General features: G+C 39.3%; 1 protein-coding gene across 2 annotated transcripts in view; it reads left to right on the top strand.

Moving 5' to 3' along the window:
* Positions 1 to 585: 585 nt before the first annotated feature.
* Positions 586 to 26563, top strand: part of LOC109938948 (copine-8) — a 307311-nt gene continuing 281333 nt past the window's right edge. The window contains exon 1 of one of the 2 annotated variants that reach the window (XM_048610428.1): positions 586 to 771. In XM_048610428.1, the coding sequence (XP_048466385.1) occupies positions 695 to 771 (77 nt within the window). In that variant the 5' untranslated portion in view covers positions 586 to 694. The remainder of the gene's footprint in view (positions 772 to 26563) is intronic. The other variant, XM_048610427.1, reaches the window with a different exon arrangement.

Genomic DNA, 26563 nt, shown 5'->3' with positions numbered 1-26563 from the left:
TAATGAGGGGGGTATTTCCTTGTGAACATCGGGAGAACCCAAGGGTGAAACCGGAAGTGGATTGGTCCTTTAAACTTCACTCTTAATTTAGAGAGACATGGATTGTGTTCTGTTTAAGTCGTGGACTGAAAAATATTCGCTAATTGAGAAAAATACTTTGGTTCTTTTGGAAAGGAATAGTTGATGCTGTGTCCTGTATACCATGTTAATGCCTATATAGATTCCGGTGTTAGATGTTTGGAGACATTGAAAGAATCGTCACATTTCTTGAGGCAGCTCCAAGATGTTTATTTCTGACCAAGAGCTTTCCATTAAAACGAAGTTTGAATTGTAAGGAACAGCAACACATGCAGGCTTCTCTGTATTGACATAAGGTTTGCTCAAAGAAAAAAAAGGCATGCAATCCGGATTTCATAATCATATTTCACATCCTCACTTTAAATGTCCCCCCACCCCCTGCAGGTTTGTAAAAATGCCTGTGCTCCTCCTCTCCCAGCTGATTTAGTTGGGGTTTCTGATGCAGACACAGCTCAAATGCTGCTGATTTCTGCTCCTCCTCTCTCTCTCAGACGTTTTCTTGTATTTGTTATGAAGTGACATCACCCGTATACACACACACACACACACACTAACCCGAACCGAGGAGTGGAGCCGTCCGGCGCTTCAGGCTTTTGCAGTCGAGAGCTACAGGAATATGGCGTCCATAGGAGACTTCGATCCCCTGCACGCCAACATCCCGGCCACCAAAGTCGAGATCACCATCTCAGGCAGGTAATGTATATCCTGCAACTTGCCCCCACCCTGTCACTCTCTGTTTAATCACAGGTGAGGAAGGGGAATCCAGCAGACTGAGATGTTTGCGGTTCTCACTGTCCCCGAGCAGTGCTGAGAGCCCCCTATAGTAAACATGACTTGGACAAAGTCAAGTTAGCTCTGAGCAAGCGGGGATTTCGTTCGGTCCGTGCGATATTTGGCATGTTTCTGGGCTCGGGCGAAATTCGTTTATCTTTCCTGGATGATTGTTTCGTAAGGCTAAAGGTCTAGAAGCTTAAGTTCTGGGAAGTTGTTAAGAAAGCGTGTCTATGATTATAAAAGAGGGAAAATGTTAACTTTAACGCATTTTCTCCTGCGATATTGCCAGTAACATGTTTCTGATTGGTCTCATGCCCAAGCCCGAGCAGACTGGAGGTACTTTGTTCAGAGTGACTGTACAGTTCCCTACTCGCATTATCGAGGCGCGATGTATGCAGATTATCATCACATACTGGTTGGCAAGAAGCAGCAGGAAATTCCATGTGTTAACTCCTGCAGTGCCGGATACACAAACCAAGTTGTTTATTGTTAAACATTAAAGTAGTGGATTTTTAAAAAAACAAAATATAGTTTTAAAAATCAAAACTTTTTAAAAAAACAATCTGTTCCACTGCTCAGGGCAGATGTATGGGCCAGAATGAGGACCGATATCTCAGTGTATGAACATACCACCCTTATCGCCTTTGTTTCCTATGAGGCAACACTTGTCAGACATAATCTCTTCCCAATCTTAGTGATTGTCATGTATACACTCATTAATAGATTAAGGAAGTTGGACAACTTATTTGCAGTCTTGGAAATTGATTACTTCGGCACTCTATTTTGTTAAAATATTGAATTAACATGGAAAAGTTATTTAATTTTTTGTGGTCTCCCGAAGAGTGAGCACCAAAACTTTAAATTTGCTTTTTGCCTGAATGGTTACCAGTTGCGTTAAAGGGGTCCTTCGTATGCATTTTGATTTTAACCCACAAATAAAACCACTGTGTTGCCATCCACAATGTCGAAATATTTCTGAGTCTAGGTCATGATCTGCTGCTCAAGCAATAACTTAAACCAGGCCAGAAATTGGAAGAAAGTGCAACATGTTCCCAGGCTTATTTCATACCTTGAACTCATTCTTTCCTCCCGTAAACACGCTTAACTGATGTGGGATGGCAATAAGAATAAGCCCCGATCTTGGCTTCATATTTGTTACTCTCTTAATCTGTTAATGAGTGTGTGACAATCGCCAAGATTGGAAAGGGGACCTATTTTTCATCCCAGGCTTGAACTGAACTGAGAAAGCCTTTGGGTGTGTGGTTTCCATTCTTCCCCAGCTACACATTTTCCACTGTTTGCAACATCATTGCCACAGGTGGGCAATCCCAAGATAGTAAAGAATTTTTTCTTGCTGAAGAAATCATCATCAATTCTGAAATTACAACCAGAGCTATTCTGACTAATGAAGTGCCTAGCTCATGTATTTTCCTAACATGTACCTTTTTTTTAAACATCACTGCTGCTTTATAAGATACATATTTATAATTTTGTTCACCCCTAGTTTACACAGCCTTCCACTGCCACTCTTCTTTACTGTCTCAGTTATATTGCCAAAACAGTTGTTATATTTATTTTATGGTTGATCCCTGGAGGCACCAAGGGTCCTGCTGCAGGCTAAACAGGGTTTGGGAGTGGGGATGGGTGATGGTTACCCCACTTTAACAGATGGCAGGATCCAGAGGCACAACTTACAGGCATTAGGAAATTAAGTTGATCCTTGATTGTTAATGTTTCCTCTGATTTCCTTCTGCTTTGGAGAAATGCTTAGCATCTGGTGGGCATCTGCCCATATCTGAGTGCTACAAACTGGCAACTTGTTCATGTGCCAGGCACCAGTCTATGTGTGTCATTGTAATAACAGCATGCCTTGTAGTGCCATTGTGTTACTGGTAATAATAATATATTCAAACCTGTAATCATCTAGCATCCTGTATTTTAATTAATCAGAACCTTTTTCTCTTCTTAAGGGAATATTTGTTAGTATGGGGTGCTATTCTTCCTATTGTTAGCATTTTAGTGTAAAGGTTACTGCAAGTACAATATATAACTTTGTGAAATATCTAAAAGAGAAATTTCAACTTGATTTATTAGGATAGTTTTGAGACATCAACATACAATTAAACATAGTTGCAGTACAAAACAAGAAAATATTACTTTAAATTTTATTGATGCAAATGACTCACCAACTTTGCACAATCATATTGGTGCCCAGTAGTGTCCCAACCAAATTATTACTTCAAGATGGGTCAGATTGAGGATAAAATAATGAATGATGTGTGGATGACTGGGCTACAAAACAGGAAATTTATATAACAATCAAGGCAGTGCTAGAAAAACTGAGTCTAGAAATAAAAATGATAAGCAATGTTGTAGCCAGCATTCAGCAGCCCATCAAGATGATATAAGACTCTTAAGGTTACTTCAATACTTGCTGTTTCAGGAAAAGAGATGAATGCTAGAAACATGGTTGACATAATGCAATGGATGTATGATGCCACTGAATGGTGAAATTAAGTTTGGGTTTAGAATCATAGAATCCCTACAGTGTGGAAACAGGCCCTTCAGCCCAACAAGTCCACACTGACCCTTGGAACATCCCACCCAGACCCATCCCCCCATAACCCATACATCCCTGAACACTACGGGCAATTTAGCATGGCCAATCCACCTAACTTTTCATATCTTTGGGCTGTGGGAGGAAACCGGAGCACACACACACGCAGACATGGGGAGAATGTGCAAACTCCACACAGACAGTCACCTGAAGGTGGAATCAAATCTGGGACCCTGGTGCTGTGAGGCAGCAGTGCTAGCCACTGAGCCACCATGCCACCCATTATCACCATTACAATGCATTATCGCCATTACATTTATTATCGCCATTGCAATGCATTCCCAATCTAAGGCATGCTGGACAAAAGTCTTCGATCAACCGATCTGCTTGGCCTCCTAGAATTGGCCGATTACTAAGAAAAAGGGAGTGAAAGATAATCTGAACATGGACAATGATATCTACTGGGATAAAAAGAATCTTAATTATCAATGAATGTTCCGTTTGTAAACTTCAATGAAAATCTCGACACGGTACTTTATCTGGCATTACTAAATGGGTTTCTAATAAAAACTGATGTTTGAAATAATCTGGTTCTGTTCACATTGGAGAATTCATGTTGGTTTTGTCATTCATATCTGCCAAAATTGATGCCTAGACACTGCTAGAGCTGACTTGATTTTTGTTTGCAACTTTTCTTTTAACTGTCACTGGTGCTTTTTAAGAAGCATATTAATGTTGTTCCTAAAATTGCAGGAAATCACAAATGTCAAATCAATACACTTACTCGGTGATGGTAAACATTTTAGCCAAAGAACATCCACAGCAACCTTAGTGCTACTTCATTGAGATTCTGTCTTTTCACAGTTGAGCAACTACTTTTCAAATCAGAGAATGTATTCTGTAAAGCTGTGCAGTTTGTATCCTGAGTCTGTATCTTATAATTCTAATCCCTCATCCTTTTTAGATACCAAAATATGCCCATTGATTGTTCACAGCAGACAAGTGTCAATATAAAACAACTTTCCCTTTCCTCTCCAGCAGTTGTATGATCTGCCTGCCCTACTGTGTGCACGATAAGAATGAATAAAGAGTAATACCATAGTTTACATGGACTGTTTTATGTCCTTGCAATCAACTTTAAAGTATTTGTCACTCGTGACAGCTTCTGAGCTTGTCTACATTATATATGCAGGTAGTTACTGGTAACGCTGACAAATCGGAAAGACATTGGGTATATTGTCTCTGAGTCTCTATTCATTTTTGAGAAGAAGTGTGGGCAATGTATGTGTGATTTAATGATGTAGTAGAGGCATGTGAAACTTCTGTCTATATAATATAGAAGTGAAGGTGTGTCAACCATAAAATGTTCAGTAAACAGCAGTTCATCCATTGACTGGAGAATGTTTTGCTTTTGACATTCAGGCTGGTCTGATGGATTCAATGATCCTGAAAGAATTTCTTTCGGAGATCTGAGTGACATCATGTTGTCAATCCATATCTCTATTTGTGGAAGAGACTAATTAAACAATTAAAGAAATGCTAGACAGCTTGCAGTTTCTGGCAACAGTGAAGTTTAGGTACTACTAAACAGAACAGATTTAGTACATGGCACAGTGGGCTGGAATTATTGCAAAAAGAATCTAAACCATAAAGAATGGAAATACAGAACTGATTACTCACAGGAATAAAGTAGCAAGTATGCGTAGGAAAATGAAAGAATGTTGTGCGAAGCACTGTTTATGTCACTGCTGATATAGCAGATTTTTTCAGCTTTTCTGGAAGAATTCAGACATTTTCCATGTGCCCTTGTTGCCTGTGAAATATTCTATACAGACACTCTGACCAGTCAATTACCCATAAAACACATTCACCCTGAATTTTCTGAAGAAGGGTCTAGACCGGAAACGTCAGCTTTCCTGCTTCTCTGATGCTGTTTGGCCTGCTGTGTTCATCCAGCTCTACACCTTGTTATCTCAGATTCTCCAGCATCTGCAGTTCCTACTATCAGAGGAAATTTAAGATTGTTGTGACTCCTAAGGGTATGGGCCTCTGTATCTGAGAAGACATAGCTTCTGGATAGTCATGTGTGTGGGAGCATAGGGAGAATTCCAAAAAAGAGAACGGCACATTAAATTGTGGCAAGATTGTCATACTAGTGGCAATTTGTCTGGTTCAAACCACACTATCAGTTTAAAAACGTTAGAACAAATCAAATGAACTGGGAAGGAGCTGGTTCATTGTTGTTCCGCAGACGTTTCATTACCCTGCTGGGTAACATCATCAGTGCAGCCTCCGATGAAGTGCCGTTGTGTTTTCCCGCCTAGTTTTTAAACTCTGGAGTCCGTTGAGCTGGATTACCTCACTTTCGATTTTCCTTTGCAGTGGAGTGTATATGGGATGTATGGGATACATATGGGATATACACTCCACTGCAAAGGAAAACTGGAAGTGAGGTAATCGAGCTCAACAGACACCAGAGTTTAAAAACCAGGCGGGAAAACACAATGGTGCTTCATCGGAGGCTGCACTGACGATGTTACCCAGCAGGGTAATGAACAACAATGAACCAGCTTGGCGAGCCAACCAACCACAACACCTACAACCCGAGCTACAAATCTACTTCAAAACCTTAGAACTGGGAAAGAGTTAATGGGGAATATGATTAGCACAATGCCCGGAAGAAAAAGTGTTAACTTCTCAAATCTAAAATCTGAATGTGATACTCAATTCTGCAGGGGGAAGCACCTCTAAATTCCACTACATTTTCTCCCAGTAATTTCTGATATTAGTAGCAAATATTATTTTGTGGATCATATTGACTATAAGATCCTTGATTGGGGTTCTTAACCTTGGCCAATCAGGGAGCCCTGGCTGACACATGTAAACAAGGGATTCAGAGTTTCCTCAATTCAGGGACTGGATCCAAGCTGGTTGGCCACAGCCAGTGTATTGTGAACATGTAAATAAAGGGGGACTTGGTGACAGGATACCAGCCTCTGCGCAATTATTTCATAGTACAGTTCGAGAAAGGACAGCGGTTAAACAGGATGCGAGATTTTTAACTTACTACCATAACTGAGTACATCAGGCAAATTAATCTGTTGAGTTCGGATGAAGAGTTACTGGATGCAAAACATTAACTCTGCTTTCTTTCCATAGACGTTGCCAGATCTGCTGAGTTTCTTCAGCAATTTCTGTTTTTGTTTCAGATCTCCAGCATCCGCAGTTCTTCATTTTAAATACTTTATTATCCATTTATGTAAGTTTGACTGATCCCACACACTGGGAATGAATGTGGGATTGTCTGTTTGTAAGGCTCAATCATTATGGATTCACTTGAGGAAATGGAGAGATCGTTATAAAAAATTGCCATAACATTGATATTCATTTCACAAATTACTTGAAGTAGCGTTTTCTTTTCCTTGCCTCTGAAATACTCAGCAGCCATTTATCATTTCCAGCTGGTGTGTGCACCAGTTTATCAAATGTCTATGAGATTCTTAGCAACTTATTTCTTTTGTATTATGTTATTCTCCCTCCCCCTTTCTCAACGTATTGGTAATATTTTTGTGTCTTTCCTACAAATGCCTACCAAACCACTCAGTTCTAGGGTAACTTACCAATGAAGACCATATCCCATGAAAAAAATATTAGAAACACATGGCATCCCTTGGATGACTGGGTATTAAAGGAGCATTGAGATTTTTGAGGTAGAGAAGTTGGAATTGGAGAACGTAATAGGAACATAGCAGCAGGACATTCAATCCGTAAAGCCTTCTCAGCCAATCCAGACAAGGCTGATCATTTACTTTAATTCCTTTTTCCTGCAGAATCTCCATATCCCTTGATGTCATTAATATCTAGAAAGCTATCGATCTCTTATCTTGGATGTGCTTCTGCAGTCCTCTGGGGTTTATTCATGCATTCAATTTGGAAAACCGATTTCACTGAAAGCAACTTCCAATAACGTACAGCTGCATGCATTTTAAGTGTGCCCTGATTAAATTGCTGGGTAAATTTGGACCATAGGCAGAAATATTGGAACAACTGCACATGTAATTTTGTGCACATGGAGTCACTCAAAATTCATTTTGACTCTGAACCTACCCTAACGTTAAGAGAAAGTTGGTACAGACTAACAGTATGAACATCCTATTTCTCTCCTTTATGAACAGACTAAGAATGGAGCTTGTCTGTAGGGAGCATCAAAATGACCATTCAGCAGCGTTTTGTGTTCCAGGCAGGGAGCTAAATCACATTGAGAGGCGATGTTTATTGTCCATCTCTTTTATCTATTGAACTGCTTTGGATGGTGAGCTTGTCTCGAAAAGCCCTTCAAAGTAGGATAACAGATATTTAAAGGAGAAAGTACAGTCAGTGCTTACAGTAATGAAACTGATTCTTTTCCCCTGACAATGAGAAATGTAATCGAAATGCAACTTATTTCCTTGCCCCTTTTCTGTACTTTTGGTTGTCTTTAGTTATTTCTTGATGATCTAATGTTTACTGAATTGCTCAGTTTCCGTATTTAAAGTAATATTTTCATGAGAACCTACTAAGTTTCCTGTTTTGCTTCTTTTGATGGAATTCCCCTTATCAATGCAACTAATTCCGTACTCCACTAAATAATTGTAAATCTACTTGAATTTGTGACAACTTTGAGAAGATAAGTTTATTCTTGTTTTTTCTCCTCAAACTTTGGTGTTTGAGCGTGTCTGTACTCACTTAATGACTTTACTCCTTGTGTTCCAATGAAGGAAGTGAATCATTTTCAGTTATACCTCGAGTGAGTGAATTTTCATTTTAATTTAGTCCTTGTTTTGTACCTAACCAACATAATGAAAATGTATACTGCTATTAATCAACAAGTACTCAACAGATTTTATATTTTAATAGATGGGAAGTGATTTTTTTAAAAAGAAAAATTCATTACGTTGATAATAATTCTACATGCTGAAATGGTTTTTTCATGAACTTATTGAAATCTGTGACCCTTTGCTGAATTTAGTCACTATTTAGCAATCATCTATTGAAAAAAACAGAAGCCAGAAAGGTCTCATTGAATAAGTGCACTATACTGCATGTGGTGAAAATAAGAGATACAGATAGGAAAGATGCAGGTAATGATCTGTAGTGTCTACTCATTTTACTGATTTTAGTCTGAAATGTGGAGTAATGGCTTACTACAAATTGCTCATGCATCAAAACTATTCATGTTTCATTGCAAAAGTTTTAAATTTTAGTGTTACTTTCCTATCTGGTTCATTTCCCTTCTCTTAACGACATGTTGAAAGATCAGCCAAAGTTTGCTTTTGATCAACATGTTCTTCTGATTCATTATCCCTAGCAAAACTGGAATCAACGGGTATCAGGGGGCAAACTCTCTGGTGGCTGGAGTTATGCCTGACACATTGCATGATGGTCATGGTTGTTGGAGGTCAATCATCCCAGCTCCAGGACATCTCTGCAGGAGTTCCTCAAGGTAGTGTCCTTGGCCCAACCATCTTTAGCTGCTTCATCAATGACCTTCATCATAAGGTCAGAAGTGGGAATGTTTGCTGATGATTGCACAATGTTCAGCACCATGCACAACTCCTCAGATACTGAAGCAGTCCCTGTTCAAATGCAATAAGATCTGAACAATATCTAGGCTTGGGCTGACAAATGGCAAGTAACATTTGTGCCTCACAAATGCCAGGCTATAACCATCACAAATAAGAGACAATCTACCCATTGCTCCTTGGCATTCAATGCTGTTACCATCACTAAATCTCCCACTATCATTATCCTGGGGTTATCATTGACCAGAAACTCAAGTGGACTCACCACATTAACATAGTGGCTGCAAGAGTAGCTCAGAAGCTAGGAATACTGCGGTGAATAACTCATCTCCTGACTCCTCAAAGCCTGTCCATCATCTACAAGGCACAAATCAGGAGTGTGATGGAATACTCCCCACTTGCCTGGATGAGTGCAGCCCCAATAACACTCCCATCCAGGACAATACGGCCTGCTTGATTGGGACTACATCCACAAGCATCCACTCCCATCACCACCGACGCTTAGTAGCAGCAGTGTGTACTATCTATAAGATGCACTGCAGAAATTCACCAAAGATCCTCAGACAGCACCTTCCAAACCCAAAACCACTTCCATTTAGAAGGGCAAGGGCAGCAGATGTATAGGAACATCACTAACTTCAAGTTCCCCTCCAAGCCACTCATCATCCTGACTTGTAAGTATATAGCCATTCCTTCGTAGTTGCTGGGTTAAAATCCTGGAATTCTCTCCCTTAAGGGCATTGTGGGTCAACCCACAGCAGGTGGACTGCAGTGGTTCAAGAAGGCAGCTCACCACCATCTTCTCAAGGACAACCAGGAATGGGCAATAAATGTTGGCCAGCCAGCGACGCCCACATCCCACAAATGAATAGAAATAAAAAAAATTATGGGAAAGTATATGGACATGAGGGGACTTGTATTAACTTTCTGAAACACGACCTTTTTCAGATGGTGGGTTTCTTTTGCTGTGCAAATCTGGATCTTATGAAGTGTATAGAACCCTAATTTTTATTGTTGGACAGAGCTGGTTGGGAGTGCAGCAGTGCACCTTCACCAAGTTTAAATGCAATATCGGTGAAGAGGCCTGAGAAAGGCAAGTTTCAAGTTATTTCAGTGGGGTTAAAGAAGGAAGTGCAACATTCCACTTGGCATCGGCCTTCCTGGGTCACTTTCTCTGTGATTACAATCCTCAATTTTGGACATGCCAGGCTGCTGGCTTCCCAACTGATGTTGCAGTGGTTTGATATGTGAACTGTACTGGGGCATCTGTTTGAAGTGGGAAGGTCTCTGGTTTGAATTAAAAGTGGCCTAGGCCCAAGAATGATTCTGGCCTTTTTGTTGCTGGAACAGGTGGACTCCAGGAACATTTCATTGGTCTGCTGGCTACATGTTAAAGTCTGTCTCAAGAAGTGGGTATGGTTAAGGATGACTGTAGTTTACCTTTGGTTCTCATATATGCTTGATAGTGTCAAGAGAGTGATTAAACACTACAGGGCTCCTGACACCTGCTAAACTGTACCTGGATGAGCAAACATCTTCAGGATTGATGAGGAAATTAAAATTGAAGTTAAGCAATTTTTAGAATGAAACAGCAATAGCCTTAGCTAAATTAACTTGACAGAATCCTTTTTTAGTTCTAAGAAAAAAACAGTTTATGTTCAATAGAATGTAATTTATAGCACAGTATTAATCTGAACATGGTTTTCCAGTCAAGTCTTCACAGGTACAAAATTACATATCCTATTTATGCTACTATATTTATTTCAAGAAGAACACTGTATTGAGGTCATACTAGTATAACATTGTGATGTTAACTCAATCAAATAAAGCCTACAGTATGAATGTTTATCAATCCAGCCAATTTTTAAGCAGTGGTGACCACAATTTTTGAGAGGCTATTAGGAACTGCAGTAAATTGAATCTGATCTGAAATATACATCAGTATAGAACTTTTAATCATTAGAATAAAAGAAACATGGACACATTACATTGCTTGAATTTGTTCCTTATTTATCACGATAATGTTTAGGTGTCAAAGTAATCTGCACTGTGTCATTTTAAAATATTTGTTCTGATTCTTTGAGCTTTCATCAGTTCCACTAAACACCACAGTTGACTGCTGATTCACTGAAGCCATTTATAATAAGTCAAGTGCATCCAAGTTACAATCTATAGTTATTGGCATGTTTTGATGTATCTACATTATACACAGCAGTAGAGTCCATCTCCTAATTTTACTTGGGTGTCTTTGTTTCAGATTTAAGTAGGCTGATCTTTTTTTATTTCACCAATAATATGTGTGGATACATTGTGCCAAAGCTTAGAGGCTGCCATTGTATGAGTCCTTCAACTCACTGGGTTAGCTTCAGTTTTCCACTCCAATGTATGTGTAAGAGCATTATGATTACTTCCAAGTCCAACATTTTTGTTTTGATGAAGTCATATATATTTTTCTGTTCAAGGAAAGGAAATCTTGCCATTGGGATTAAATATCAACTACAAAGATTATTAAATTGCTATCTTTAGTTTTATCTATTTTTGTAATATTTTAGTTTACAAACGATTGCCTGTGGCACCGGCAATATAGCCTTGGATGTTCCATAAAACCTAAATGAACACAGTGATGTCAAATGGTTACATTGTTTTTGCTGCTTCAAAATCCTGTCCAACATTTTGCTGTGAGATAGTAGGAACTGCCAATGCTGGAGAATCTGAGATAACACAGTATGGAGCTGGATGAACACAGCAGGCCAAGCAGCATCAGAGGAGCAGGAAAGCTGACGTTTCGGGTCTGGACCCTTCTTCAGAATTTCTGAATATTTTCATCCAGCTCTATACCTTGTTATCTCAACATTTTGCTGTTATGTGTTGGAGGTGCCATCTTTCAAACAAGAATTAAATGTGATAGAATCTGCGCTATCAGGCGAATAAAATGATTCCATGTACTATTTTAAAGAAGGGTAAGGGAGTTATCATATATATCTCGGCTAATAGTAATTCTTTAATTAAATTCATTAAAGAGTTTACATGGTTACTTACACATCACAGGTCACTGAGGCAAGGCAGAACTTTGGATGACTTCAGACAAATGGAGGGGAACCTTGGAATAATCACGTTAAGTAAACAAGCATGGCTGAGAATTTCTGTAGCCGACAAGCTGAGACATGAACAGAGCCAGGTGATGTAATGAAAGTAGAATTAGATCACCTTCATGTTGGAGACAGTTTGGGGTAAGAAGCTCAGCTCAGGTTTGATTGGGACAGAGGTTGCAAATAGATTGCTTCACCTTGAAGCACTGGCCAAGAAATGTGGAATTGGTGGTGAAGGAATTGAGATTGAGGTGTGAGTTGAAGACAATGGGTTTGCTGTGCCCAGCATTTAATTGGCAGAAGTTCAGGACTAGAGTCAATACAAGTGGTGAGGAGATGATGAAGCAAGTTGAGACAGGTGGCAGTGGGGTAGTGATGGATTTTATTGCTGCTTGTATGGAACCTGAAGTCATGTCTTTAGATGATATTACCAAGGGGTGGCATATAAATAAGAAATAGGAGGGATGCAATGCTGGATCCTTAGGGAACAACAGGAGTCACAATGTGGATGTGGGGAGAGAAACCACTGCAGGAGATTTCCTGCCTGAAGTTAATATAATCAACCTATTTAGATATTTTATGAAACACCTCCAGGACAGGTGGGTCTTGAATTTCGATCTTCAGGCCTAGAGGTAGGGACATTACCACTGTGCCACAAGACCTATTTTTGAGCCTACAACTAAGCAAGCAAGACTGGAATCACCTAAGAGCTGTCTCGCTCGATTAATCAACAGTGAAGAGGTGTTATTCAGTAATTATATTTATTTATTATTGCCGATATGACAGTCACTTACTGAAGTAATTCAACACATGAGATACATTGTTTCAATATTTAAAATATCACATAATTAGTTTATTATCAGTCATGAGCTAATTACAGATGATGAAAGACCATCGATCCTAACTTATTAATCAACTCAAAAATGTACTGAAATTCCATCATTTCAGCAATCAGTCGCTTATATTTTAAAGAAAACTTGTGCTTCCCAGAAGTATGTTCAATAGATTTATACTTCTGCACATAAAGAATTTCTTGATGTCAGTCCTAGATCTACCTTAACAAGTTTAAATTGATGATTCATTCTGTGTTTTTTTATGTAATTTAAAGTGGCGTTCCAAATTTGCCTTTTCTATTCCCTGGACTATATTGTAAGAGACCATCTTTGAGATGTCTCCTCTCTGGGTTGAAAAAAAAACGTCACATGGCTTTGTCTTAAAATTTAAACCTTTGGCACCATCAGTATCTTTCTGTACAATCTTCAGAATTTAAACATTTCCATGAAATTTTGCAATCCAAACTACTGGTATTACTCATGGTTTGACTACAGCACTGTAAATTTTCCCTGAGAATTGTACTTAAAACTGAATACAGTGAAAGAACTAACCATTTGTTTAAACTTAAGCATGGAGGAATAATATCTGAATTGTCAATCAATTTATAGATTAAATGACAGGGAACAGCTGGCAGAGTGAAATCTTTGTATTGGCCTTATTCAATGTAGAAGAGTCTTTATTTTGCTGCATCTGAACATTTTTTGACTTTCATGATGCTTATCAATTTAATGGACACTGTTTTTAATAACAAAACTGTATCACCAATTACTGTATTAAAATACATATTTAACTTACAGATCATGGCATATAAAGTTTGTCATTTTGTATTTTGTGTTTTCCTTGTGAAGTTTCATGAATCTAAACGGGTACCTTGATGATTCAAAACACATCTGAGCTCTAGTGAACTATAAGACCATAAGACATAGGAGCAGAAATTAGGCCATTCAGCCCATCGAGTCTGCTCCACCATTCAACCATGGCTGATAAGTTTCTCAACCAGATTCTTCAGCTTTCTCGCCGTAACCCTTGAACCCCTTGGCAATCAAAAGGCTATCTGTCTCTGTTTTAAATATACTCAACAATCTGGCCTCCACAGCCTTCTGTGGCAGTGAGTTCCATAGATTCACCACACTCTGGCTGAAGAAGTTTCTCCTTATCTCCAATCTACCCTTTACTCTAAGGCTGTGCCCTCGGGTCCTAGTCTCTTCAAACAATGGAAACATCGTCCCAACATCCATTCTGTCCAGGCTGTTCAGTACTCAATAAGTTTCAATTAGATACCCACTCATCCTTCTAAACTCCATCGAGTATAGACCCAGAGTCCTCAATCGTTTCTCATATGTTAATATTCCTGGGACCATTCTCATGAACTTCCTCTGAACCCCGCTCCAGGGCCAATGCATTTTTCCTTAGATACAGGGCCCAAAACTGCACTCAATACTCCAAAAGTGGCCTGACCAGAGCCTTAAAGAGCCTCAGAAGCACATCCCTGCTTTTATATTCAAGTCCTCTCAAAATAATTGCCAACATTACATTTGCCTTCCTAACTCAACCTTCAAGTTTACCTTGAGAGAATCCTAAACTAGAACTCCCAAGTCTCTTTGCATTTCAGATTTCTGAATTTTCTCCCCATTTAGAAAATAGCCCATGCCTGTATTATTCTTACCAAAGTGCATGATCTCATGCTTGCCCACATTGTACTCCATCTGCCACTTCTTTGCCCACTGTCCTAACGTGTCCAAATCCTTCTGCAGCATCCCCGCCTCCTCAATATGATCTATCCCTCTACCTATCTTTGTTATTTTCAGAAGTTGCCTGACTCCATGAAAATAGTCAAGGGTATAAAAAGCCAGCCATAGATTGGAGCCAGAAAAGTTAGGACAGCTGCATGAAGGCTTACAACCAACCCCCTTTCTGATCTAAATAGGTGGAGACATATTTGGGGAGGGACCTCCACACACGACATCCACACAGCTCTTACACCAGCCTTACAGATATTTACCTACTTTAATGGGAGCATTAAGTCTCATGACTCAAATTCCTTTTGATTTCATCCTCAGCTATTCCAACACCATTCATGGAGCACGCACTTATGTATTTGCTTCCTTTCTGTGAGCAGTACTTTGTATTTATCTATGTCAAATTTAATTTTGCTGCCCACTTATATTTTATATGTTTAATTTGATTATTTAAAACTGTCTCTTCCCATCCTATTACCTTCCTAATTTGTCATTTTAACTACTTTGCATTATATTTTGAATTAAGCTATTTCCATAATTAGAAATAGCTTAATTTCCATAATTAGAGTGGCCCCAGACTTTGGCTCACTCCACTCAATATTTTGACTCCCTAAGCCAATACCTTGAATAGGTACTCTCTGTATTCTGCCCTTCTGCTAATTCTTTTTATCCAACCTCAGGATTTACCTCAAATCCTTCATGCTTTGTCAAATGCCTTTTGCAAATCCAGAAATGCAATGCCTTAGCGGTTGCCGCAGTTATGTGAATTTTGTTTTTCTAAAGTTGTCCAAGAGAATGGCTCTGACAAGATCACTCGGTCTTTGTACCTATATTGCTGTTTTTAGTAAGCAGATAGTCCTCATATACCCCTAATAACTGTAATATATGCTTGTGTCCATTTCCCCCTTTTGAATATAGACATCACATAACCTTGTTTCTACATAATAGCACCTTATCAGTGTCCTATGACTCATTCACAGTGATTTAGCGCTTAATAACGCTCCCTAATTTCCCCAACACACCTCCCACTCATCTCAGAACATTGATTAAATGTCATTGATCTGAAATGTTAACTTTGTTTCCCTCCCCACAAATTATGCCTGTCCTGCTTCATATTTCTAGCATTCTCTTTTTTTTAAATTTCAGATTTTCAGTATCTGCAGTATATGTTTTTACAAGCTTGCATAATTATTAAATGGTAAAGTGCTTTGGTATGTCCTGACGTTGTGAAGTGCACTATATAAATGCAAATTCTTTACTTCAAAGGGGTTGATGGAATTTGTTAATAGATGCTGATTCGCACACTACAATTAGATATTTAATTTAATTAAATCAATCGCTGGATAGATTTTCCTTGGCTATAGCTTAATTGTTTAATAATTGTAATTATTTTGTCATAGTTGCTGGTATAATTATTAATGACTTTGTTTAATAACTTTCTGAATTAAAATACAACTGCTGCAGTTTCCCAGCTTTGCAGCAACTGTAAATAAGAGAATTTGTAGACAATCTACTTCCAGATTTTTCTCAATGTTTCTGTGAGGCAGCAGATAAGATGTGTGGCATGGGGTTAGCTATTTCAATATCTCCATTCCCATCACTATCTTTTCAGAGAAACATTTTACTTTCCACTTGATGATACTCCTTCATGAGAGGATTTTAGAATGTAGATTTTGGGAACAAAAATAGAGATTGCTGGAAAAGCTCAGCCGTCCTGGCAGCATCTATGGAGAGAAATCAGAGCTAATGTTTCGGGTTGTGTCACCGTTCCTCAGGACCCTTCTTCGTGTGACCCTTCCTCAGGACCCAAAATGTTAACTCTGATTTCTCTCCACGGATGTTGCCAGACCTGCAGAGCTATTCCAGCAATCTCTATTTTTCTTTCTGATTTACAACATCTGCAGGTCTTCCAAATTTTATTTAGTAGATTTTGGGATTGGACATATGGGGAAACTGTATTTCATTGCACAATGGACTTGAAATGTTTGGCACTAGTTGTCATAATATGCTGTCTTTTTATTCAAGGCTGATATCTACTCCAAGGTCATGAATATTTGTAACAACACAGAGAATGGTGGAGAAACTCAGCAGGTCTTTGCAGAGAGAAACAGGGTTAACTTTCAAAACCTGGTATGTCTCTTCTGAACAGAGTCATGCCGGATTCTGTTTCTATCTCCACAGATACTGTCAGTCCTGTTGAGTTTCTTCAGTTTTTTTAGTGTTTGATTCAGGTTTCCAGCATCTTTAATGAATTTCTGGTGTGGGTCTTCATGTGACTGAAAAGGCTAATTCTCGACATGCATATCTTTGGGTACATGGAGCAGGATGTCCCACAAGGTAGTGGGATACAGGTGGCAGGATTTTCTTCCATTTTCGTCCTTCTCTGACACTATTCTATGTTTGGATTCAGAGCATGATATGGCTTAATGGACTAGTTGTTGCCAGTTTGAATGATTGGTCTTGAGATCTTCCCAGTGGTGACTGTCAACACTTCCATGCTTCAAGAAATACGTCTAGAAAGTTTTTGTCAAGTTCTCTTTGTCCTCCCCAGGAATACAGACAATTTGTGAGTTGACAAAACAAAGCTTGACAGAGAAACCCTTTATTCACTCACAGGTTCAGGGCATCGCTGACTGGACAGCATTTATTGCCCATCCCTAATTGCCTAGAGGGCAGTTCACAGTCAACCACATTGCTGTGGGTCTGGAGTCACATATAGGCCAGAGCAGGTAAGGATGGCAGTTTCCTTCCCTAAGGACATTAGTGAACCAGAGGGGTTTTTCCTGACAATTGACAATGGATTCATCATTAGATTCTTAATCCCAGATTTTTTTTTATTGAATTCAAATTCCACCATCTGCCATGATGGGATTTGGACTTGGGTCTCCAGAACGGTATCTGGGTCTCTGGATTAACAATCCAGCAATAATACTACTAGGCCATTGCCTCCCCGTCAGTTGTCAGCTGTCTGGACACAATGTCCAGTCAATTCTATTCGGTTTTGCTGGAATTTTGTCCCAATGTTTGTAGAGCTGGCATCATGACAGATATTACATTTGTTCAATGGTCCACCGACTGAATCCAAAGAATGCAGCGAGGGCATTGCTTGTTGAATTTCAGGAGCTGTGCTATGTATCGTGGATATGCATCAGAGATCTGAGACCCAATCCAGGTCTGACTGCAATGGGGCAGTAAAGTGATGACAGGTGCTCTGTAAACCGGCTTTTTGCTGACATGCAGAGAAAAGTCTTCATGCACTCAGTTTCACTTTCAGAAAAGACGGATCAAATAAAATCAGTTGTACTAGACCCTTGAGCCCACACCAGTGGGTTTGAGCATCATTGTCACTAGGATTGGCTTGATAAAAGTGATGCAAAAATATGTGACTTCCTGGAACTAAAGCGCACAGCTGTCATTGTCTGGCAGAACAACCAAGACTGAAAACCAAGAAGGCAGCATTTGAACAGCTCAAAGCTAATGCCCAAAGATAAATTTAGAATAGAAAAGAAAAATTTTGGGAAGAGAGAGGCCGAGAAATCTAACAATATGCTGACCATCACAACATGCAAACCTTTTTGAAGCCATCAGGACCATCTGTCGACCAAGATCAAAAGGACAAAATAATCTTTGCTCACAAGATGGAGGTCTTAAAATGATAAAGCTGGAAAGAAAATTTCCACAACTCCTCAACCTTGATCCATAGTGTGAGCTGTCACTCTGTAACTATCTCCAGTAGCCTGTGATAAAACCCTTGGCTTGACCAAAATCAATTAACTGTCAGTCATCATCTAACTGATATATTTTCCATGGCAACACCTCTAACAAACCACTTGCCATCCAATCAGTATTGTGTTCCCATAGAGTATAAAATGATGGTTCCCCTTGAAATGCTATTGTTGTGATTGTCCTGATAAATGCAAGAAGAAAAGCTTTGACAAAATAAATAATGAAACAGATGATTGATGGCAGAATGGTGATGCCCCAGTAAATAATTTTTAATAAATGTGTGAACAAAGGGACCTGCTTCCTCATTGGTGATTCCATTTTTACGATTAATAAATTAAGGAGCTGTGACTCTGCACAGCTGTCCAACAGCTATTTGGCCCAGTTTCCCAGTTTGCATGTGCTAAAGTCACAGATGCTGTAGTTTAATATTATTTGTGTTATATGAAAATAATGTGAAAGAATGATTTGAGAGATCACTACCTAAACACTTGCAGATTGCTTTCATGGGGTAAAATATAAATCTGAGGGGCATGACTATCTAGCTCATCTACATAATTGTAGGCTTATACATCTCCTAAGTCTGTGGGAGAAGAGTTTAAGTGTGCACTTGTATTTTTGGCATGCTATCAGTGTGAGACCATTTCTCTTTGTACTCATGCTACATTTGCAGGATAAGTGCAGCCTACATTCAAAATCTGGGTCTGATCTGCAACTGGAGCAAAACCAAGTGAGAAACTGAACCAATCTAAGCATGCAAAATATTTTTCAACCTCCTAATGGCTGTCATTACTTTTCAGTAATTAGTTATTACAGAACTTATGTATTGCTGAAACAAATACTTATTTTGTCAAAGCTTTTCTTCTTGCATTTAGCAGGGCAATCACAAAAATACCAATGCAAGGGGAACAATCATTTTATCCTCCATGGGAACACAGTACTGATTAGTTGGCAAGTGCTACAGGTGTTGCCATGGAGGATGTATCAGTTAGATGATGACTGACAGCTAATTGTTAAATTTTGTTTAAATTTAAAATAGATAGGTTGACTCAGATTGGTCAAAGCATTACCATGGGAAATGAACTAGAAAATGATTGTTATCGTTGTTGTTGAGTTGAAGCAGGTGCAATATGTGTCCATGTTCACTCTATTTTCACAGCAACCGGGCTTGCAGTATGCAGTACGTGGACCTTCTGGAAGCTACATATCAATATGCAAGCCCCTGTACTTGAGATCAGAAACTCACTAAGTACCATTACTAAGACTGCCTTTTCCACCTTTACAACATTGCCTGAATTTTCCCCTTCCTCAGCTTATCTGCAGCTGAAACCCTCATTCATGCCTTTGCTACATCATCATCTGTCATCTCTCCCTCTTGTGAGACAGCAGCCGTATTGTCCTCTAGGACTATAGCGGCTTTAACCTTTCATGTTTGGATGACTACTCCAAAGAGCTCATGGTTGGATGCTCACATTTTAACTTCTATAAACTTGAAGTCATCAAAAGCTCTGCTGCCCATGTTGTAACTCACACCAAGTCCCCTTCTTCTTTACCCCTGTGCTTGCTGACGTACAGGCAAGGTCTTTGTTTTAAAATTCACCCTTGTTTTCAAATCCCTTCATGACTTAAGCTCTCCCTTTCTGTACGTTCTCCTTCAGCCCTCTGAGGTAGATGCACATACCTAATTCTGGGCTTAGTGCATCCATAATTTTAATCACTTTATCATTACTGGCTGTGACTTCAGCACTGTTAATTCCCTTGCTAAACCACAATTCCTCCTTTTAAGACAGTCCTTAAAATCCATCATTTTGACCAAGGTTATATTCATCTGCCCTTATATCTCATGATGTGGCTAAGTGTCATGTTTTGTTTTATAGTGATCCTGTGAAGTACTTTGGACTTGCATTGATAGTGCTATATAAATACAAGTTATGGAGGTCTTCAGGATTATAATTACTATGATAAAGTCACAAGCTTTGTTGTGCAAAAGTTGATCGTCTTGCTGACATGCCGATGAGAGACAAACTTAAGATAACTAAAATAAAACTTCAGAGAAGTTTAGAAAAAAAAATTACACACTGGATTACTAAAGTGCAGACTTCTCTCTTACAAATGGTAATAAAGAGCAGAATCTTCCCAACCTTGAATGATGTGGGCCATAGCCATAAAGTTTGGAAAATCAGGTAAGATGTCAAATGACGTCTTTTTTGATGCCAAGACTAAAAAACTCCATTTACCAAACATGTGTTAGATAGTGAGATGAATGGTGATAGGGCTCTTTACATGAACTATTGCTCATTATAACTCTCATTACTACTGAATATCACCTGATTAATATGCAGTTCCCTATTTTCCCACCTGCCAGGTGGAAACTAGATGTTGAGAATTCCTGATGTGAAATTCAGACCTGGCGACTCTAGCTTGCCACTTCCTGTTACAAGCCCCCATCTTTAACACCTGGTACCATAATCTCAGGGCATGCTCCATGGGCAGCGCTGTACTTGCCCCTACATTCATGGACATTGGCATCCAACATGTGCCAGACTCACTGCAACATCATTGCACATCTCTGATCCACTTACAACATGCTGCTACACTTCAGTGCTACACTTTGGAGCTCACTGGCATCCTTTCATAGCTACGCTGCTGCACAGGCACTGGCACCCAGCTCATGGTTTGGATGAGAGTGCATCTCAGGGCTCCTTGCTTGCTCTCTTAGCACTTTGCACCTACTTAGATGCTCACAGCATCTATACCTTGCCTGGCCTTTTTGTGCTTTGCACCCTCGGTATGAACTGAAAGGCTCACAGTAGTTCTATTCTGACTTACCTTTTAGTGTAGACACAAAGTGAAGCAACTTACCATGTCAGCAATCATTAGTCAAATGGGCGTTGCATGGCACCATGCTACATCATTGTTATACCTACACCATGTGCCAACATGGACAACTGGATGGAATTTGATCCTCAAAGCACTTGTGAAATTGTCATAATAGCATCATACTGAAATCCAATTTCACTTAATTGGATCATAAAATCGTGTGATCCTAACAACACAGTGTGTATATTCTTCCCTAGCACTTGAATATAAACTCTGCATCAATGGAATACATATGGGATAATTAGGAGGACGGCCTGCCAGTAATGAAGTCCATACTTTCTAATAGACTTTCTAATTGAACTGGCTGAATAATTGAATGGACTGAACTGTAAGTTATCCCACATGCATTCAAATCATGCAATGCTTTACACTAAAAGTACATTAGAGGGAAATCTGTCTAAATGTATGCTGCATATACTACTATTATAGATTAGCTCATCCTCCAACACACTGTGTAAAATCCCTCGGGAGTCTATTAATACAATCGAGACAGTTTATTGAACTAGTACTATATTTAGCTGATGTTGATGCTACAATGGTAAGATTTCTATTTTTTGTCAGGTCCGTATGTCGGTTGTGGTGACGCACGTAAATAGAAAGAGCTATCAAGCATTGGGCCACAGCAGTAAACATCTAAAACTCCATGGAAATAGATTAGAGAAGTTCTATGTGATGGTATTGTTGTGTTTTTGCTAGACAACATCTTGATATTGGCCATGTCCTAATGAGCAGGAAAATTGGTCTGAAGAATTAACATGCTTAATCCAAATCAGTTGTCAACACTAAGTTCAAGTGAATGGCTTCCTATGAATGTCTTTATGTGGCGGAGTTCTGTCTTTTCAATGCCTAAAATTAATTTGAACCAGTGATATACATCTAATAGTGGTATTACTGCCATCAAATTAAGAGTCTTCTCACTCCACAATTTTTAATCAGCAGTCGCTGTCATATACATACATTCAGCATGTTCTAATGAGCTGCTCTGTCCTTTATCTGTTGTGTTGCAAGATGACCTGTAATCCTACAAACTGGACTGTGCAGCCCAGTAGTTTTCTGACCCTGCACACTATCTATACTTATTTCAGCAACACCTACCACTTTCTACTTCTCTTCACATCCTCAAGATGACATTAGTTTAAACAGACTGTCATCAAGATGGTGAGACTCTGTAGCTTTCTCCACAGAATGCTGCCCACCCTGTAGAATATTTTTAGCGTTTTCTGCCATATTTAGTCAAACTGAACTTTGATTCAGAACTACCTAGACTTATTTATGGAACTCCAACACAAACCTACAGATTAGCACATACCTGTATTCAAGCAAAGCAATAATACTTAGATTTATTAACACGGCACTGTGTTTAAAACCATGAATGTAATAGAACTCCTTGCCTCCAGTCGATAATGTATTCTGGGAGTTATTTCACTTGCTATTCACCCAGAAGCAGTTTAGGTCTAATGCTTTTGTAATTCATTTTACCTCACTTTGTCTCACAGGTCACAGCCTTAAATAGTCAACCACCTGGCGTATCTATTAATGGCTGATGCTTCTTTTGCCAGCTGTATTGCTGGACAGGAAGATTCCCAGTTGGATGTTGAGACATTATTGAAACAAGGTGTTCTTGCATTCTTCCTTTACTAATTGCACTGTGGGTGGAAGTGTACCAAGTGGACTGCTATCATTCAACAAGCCAGCTCACCAACATTGTTTTCAAGGGCAATTTGGGATGGAGCATCAAATGCTGGCTTTGCTGGTGATGCTCAATCCTCATGCAAAAATTAAAAAAAAAATATGAATGCTTCTTGGAATCCAAAGACAATAACCACCTTCTTAAAGTTGGACACAAATGAACTGTGTGACCTACTCGGATCTGTCCTGCCTTTATTTGCACGAGTACAAATTATTTAGATATATTGGAATGCATAATTGACTCAATTTCTACACAAAGATAATATCATGCATACCAAGTCAACCTACATATTGAAGGAAGAAATTTTAAACTTATTGCTGTTATGGACCATTTTAATCAGACATGTTATAACACACTTCTTAGCAGGTGGGGTTTAAACTGAGGCCTCCTGGCTCAGATTTAGAGGCACTACCACCGTGCCACACGACCCCTCTTGTTGGTTGTATCCTTTGAAAACCAGGATTATCTGGAATTATTGACATTCCATGACTAGACATTTTAGTCTCAGAAATGTTTCTCAGGTGAATATGGCAGTAGTTATTTGAATGTGAAAATTATGTCAGGGGTGTGATTAGCTTCAAAGGCTAGGTAATGGTTCGGAGTGATACCAACAGCATGTGTCTGATTGCTGTTCTGGCTGAGGTAGATTTGGGACCTGCCTCCTTTCCCTGACCTGAAAGTGGGAGGCAGTGGCAAAGCAGCACTGAGAGAAAAAAAAACTAGAAAGGAAACAGATTCGGAGAATTATCAGCAGACAAGGATCTGCCTTTGGGTAGATCATGCATATTATACAGGTGAGTAGGGTGTCTTAAATAGATTTGCTGTAAAAGAATGGCTTTTGTTATTTTATTGATTATAGTCAAGCAAATTCCTTCTAAAAATCCCTTATGTTTCTTACAGTGAAAATAAAAGTAAAGAAAACTCCTCTGTTTCTGTGCTTAGCCCACAATTTTCAAGGTGGGTATACTGGAAGAGACACAGCTGTGAATTCCCTCCCTTCTGCAGTCTGACCCCATTTCCTAGGCATTATTTCCTACGGGGATGGACTCGATGGATTCAGTATTGCTTCTGTCACTGTACTTGACCTGGAGATAGCTTGTGGGAGTATTATTTTTGACGATGCAGATCTTTCTAAAGATCTTTTTAAGAATAATAAAGGAAAATACAGAGGAAAAACACAATTAATTAGTAGTCAAAATACATACAAGTACAAGTTTTTAAGAATCTCTTAAAATTGTCTCCTGTGCCAGAACTCCTTCTTGAAATTTTATGCTGTGATATTTTTATTATTGTTGTTACATTGTCAACAGAATAGAATTCATTAATCTGCTTCCTGTGCAGTGTGAAATTCAGCAAGTGGACTTTAAAAGCCTATGTTGTAAACTGTTCGTTATTATACCTCGGCTTCATGTAAGGGAGTTAGTGTATCCCCACATCATAACAAACGTCTCCTTCTTAAAACTTCCAACAAAGCAGAATGTTTATGTGGTCAAATTGGAAGTAGTTAATTCTGTTTGCATATTAAATCGCAATTGGGTTTAGCTAGAAGCAACTGAGAAAGGACAGGTCTCTGCGTCTCCTGAAACATATCTGAGAGATAAAATTATGTTATCAATCTAAGTTAATTAGAGTTTATCTAATAAGCATGCAGTAAGGTGCCAATCTTTCAGCATGCTAATGCCATGGATATTTTGCTGCTGAACTTTCTATGGAAATAATCTTCTCTGCCCTTTTGTCTACCTGATTTTCTTAATTGACCAAATTATTTCTGTTTTATTGGCAGATTTGGGAGAAAATTTTTCAATAAAACACAGTTAGGAGCAAAGTTGATATGAATTTGCAAAGCTGGAAATTGTCATTTTGCTGCTTTAATGATTGCTTGCTCAGTCTGAGCCTGGCTAAACTGGTTTTGGCTGGGAAGCAAAATAAGAGGCCAACTTTCTGAGGCCATCCATTTTAGCCAATCATATAATTAATCATTGCTCAAAAATTTGTAAGGAGATTTCAGTTATCCTAAAGAATAAAGGGGTGGCTATTCTGTGGTTTTTAGCTTTTCAAACATGGACTGGGACTGTCATAGTGTTGAGGGTTTGGACGGAAAGAAATTTGTTACGTGCGTACAAGAAAATTTTCTGATCCAGTTTTTTTTTATTCATTAATGGGATGAGGGTGTCGCTGGCTAGACGACATTTATTGCCCATCCCTAATTGCCCCGAGGGCAGTTCAGAGTCAACCACATTTGCTGTTGGTCTGGAGTCACATGTAGGCCAGAGCAGGTAAGGATAGCAGTTTCCTTCCCTAAAGGGCATTGGTGAACCAGGTGGGTTTTTCCCCAACAATCAACAATGGATTCATGGTCATCATTAGATTCTTAATTCCAGATATTTTATTGAATTCAAATTCCACCATCTGTTGTGGTGGGATTTGAACCTAGGTTCCCAGAATGTTATCTGGGTCTCTGGAGCAATAGTCCAGCGATAACATAACTGGGCCATTGCCTCCCATATGGATATGGGAGTATGCGGATGTACCTACTAGAGAAGATGCAAAACTTGACCTACTCTTGGGAAATAAGGAAGGGCAAGTGACTGAAGTGTCATGGGGAGCACTTTGGGACCAGTAACCATGATTCTGTTAGTTTTGAAATAGTGATGGAAAAGGTTAAAACTGATCTAAAAGTTAAAGTTCTAAATTGGAGGAAGGCCAATACGACAGTATTAGGCAAGAACTTTCAAAAGTTGACTGGGGGTGCCGGGGTAAATGTTTGCAGGTAAAGTAACAGCTGGAAAATGGGAATCTTCAAAAATGAGATAACGAGAGTCCAGAGACAGTATGTTCCTGTTAGGGTGAAGGGCAAGGCTGGTAGGTGTAGGGAATGCTGGTTGACTAGAGAAATTGGGGTTTTGGTCAAGGAAAAGAAGGAAGTATATGTCAGGTATTGACAGCAGAGATTGTGTGAATCCTTAGAAGTGTATAAAGACAGTAGCAGTGTACTTAAGAGGGAAATCAGGAGAGCAAAAAGGGGACATGAAATAACTTTGGCAAATAAGGTTATAGAGAATTGGAAGGGATCCTACAAGTACATTCAGGACAAAAGTGTAACTATGGAGAGAATAAGGCCCGTTAAAGATCAGCAAAGCCACTTATGTGTGGAACTGCAGGAGATGGGGAAGATACTAAACAAATGTGTTGCATCAGTGTTTACTGTGGAGAAGGATATGGAAGATACAGAAGGTTGAGAAATAAATAGCGACATCTTGAAAAATGTCCATATTACAGAGGAAGAGGGGTTGGGTGTCTTAAAATGCATGAAAGTGGATAAATCCCCGGGACCTGATTGGGTGTACTCTAGAACTCTGTGGGAAGCGAGGGAAGAGATTGCTGGGCCCTTGCTGAGATATTTGTATTATCGATAGCCACAGGCAAGGTGCCGGAAGACGGGAGGTTGGCTAACATGGTGCCACAATTTAACAAAGGTGATAAGGAAAAGCCAGGGAACTATAGACCGGTGAGCCTTACATCTGTTGTGGGCAAGTTGTTGAAGGGAATTCTGAGGGACAGGATTTACATGCATTTGGAAAGGCAAGGTCTGATTGGGGAAAGTCAATATGGCTTTGTGCGTGGGAAATTGTATCTCA

Source organism: Rhincodon typus, chromosome 22 (assembly GCF_021869965.1).
Source record: "Rhincodon typus isolate 14 chromosome 22, sRhiTyp1.1, whole genome shotgun sequence".
Taxonomy (NCBI): Eukaryota; Metazoa; Chordata; class Chondrichthyes; order Orectolobiformes; family Rhincodontidae; genus Rhincodon; species Rhincodon typus.
The sequence above is the reverse complement of the archived record's forward strand: the minus strand, read 5'-3'. Positions and strand labels throughout refer to the sequence as shown.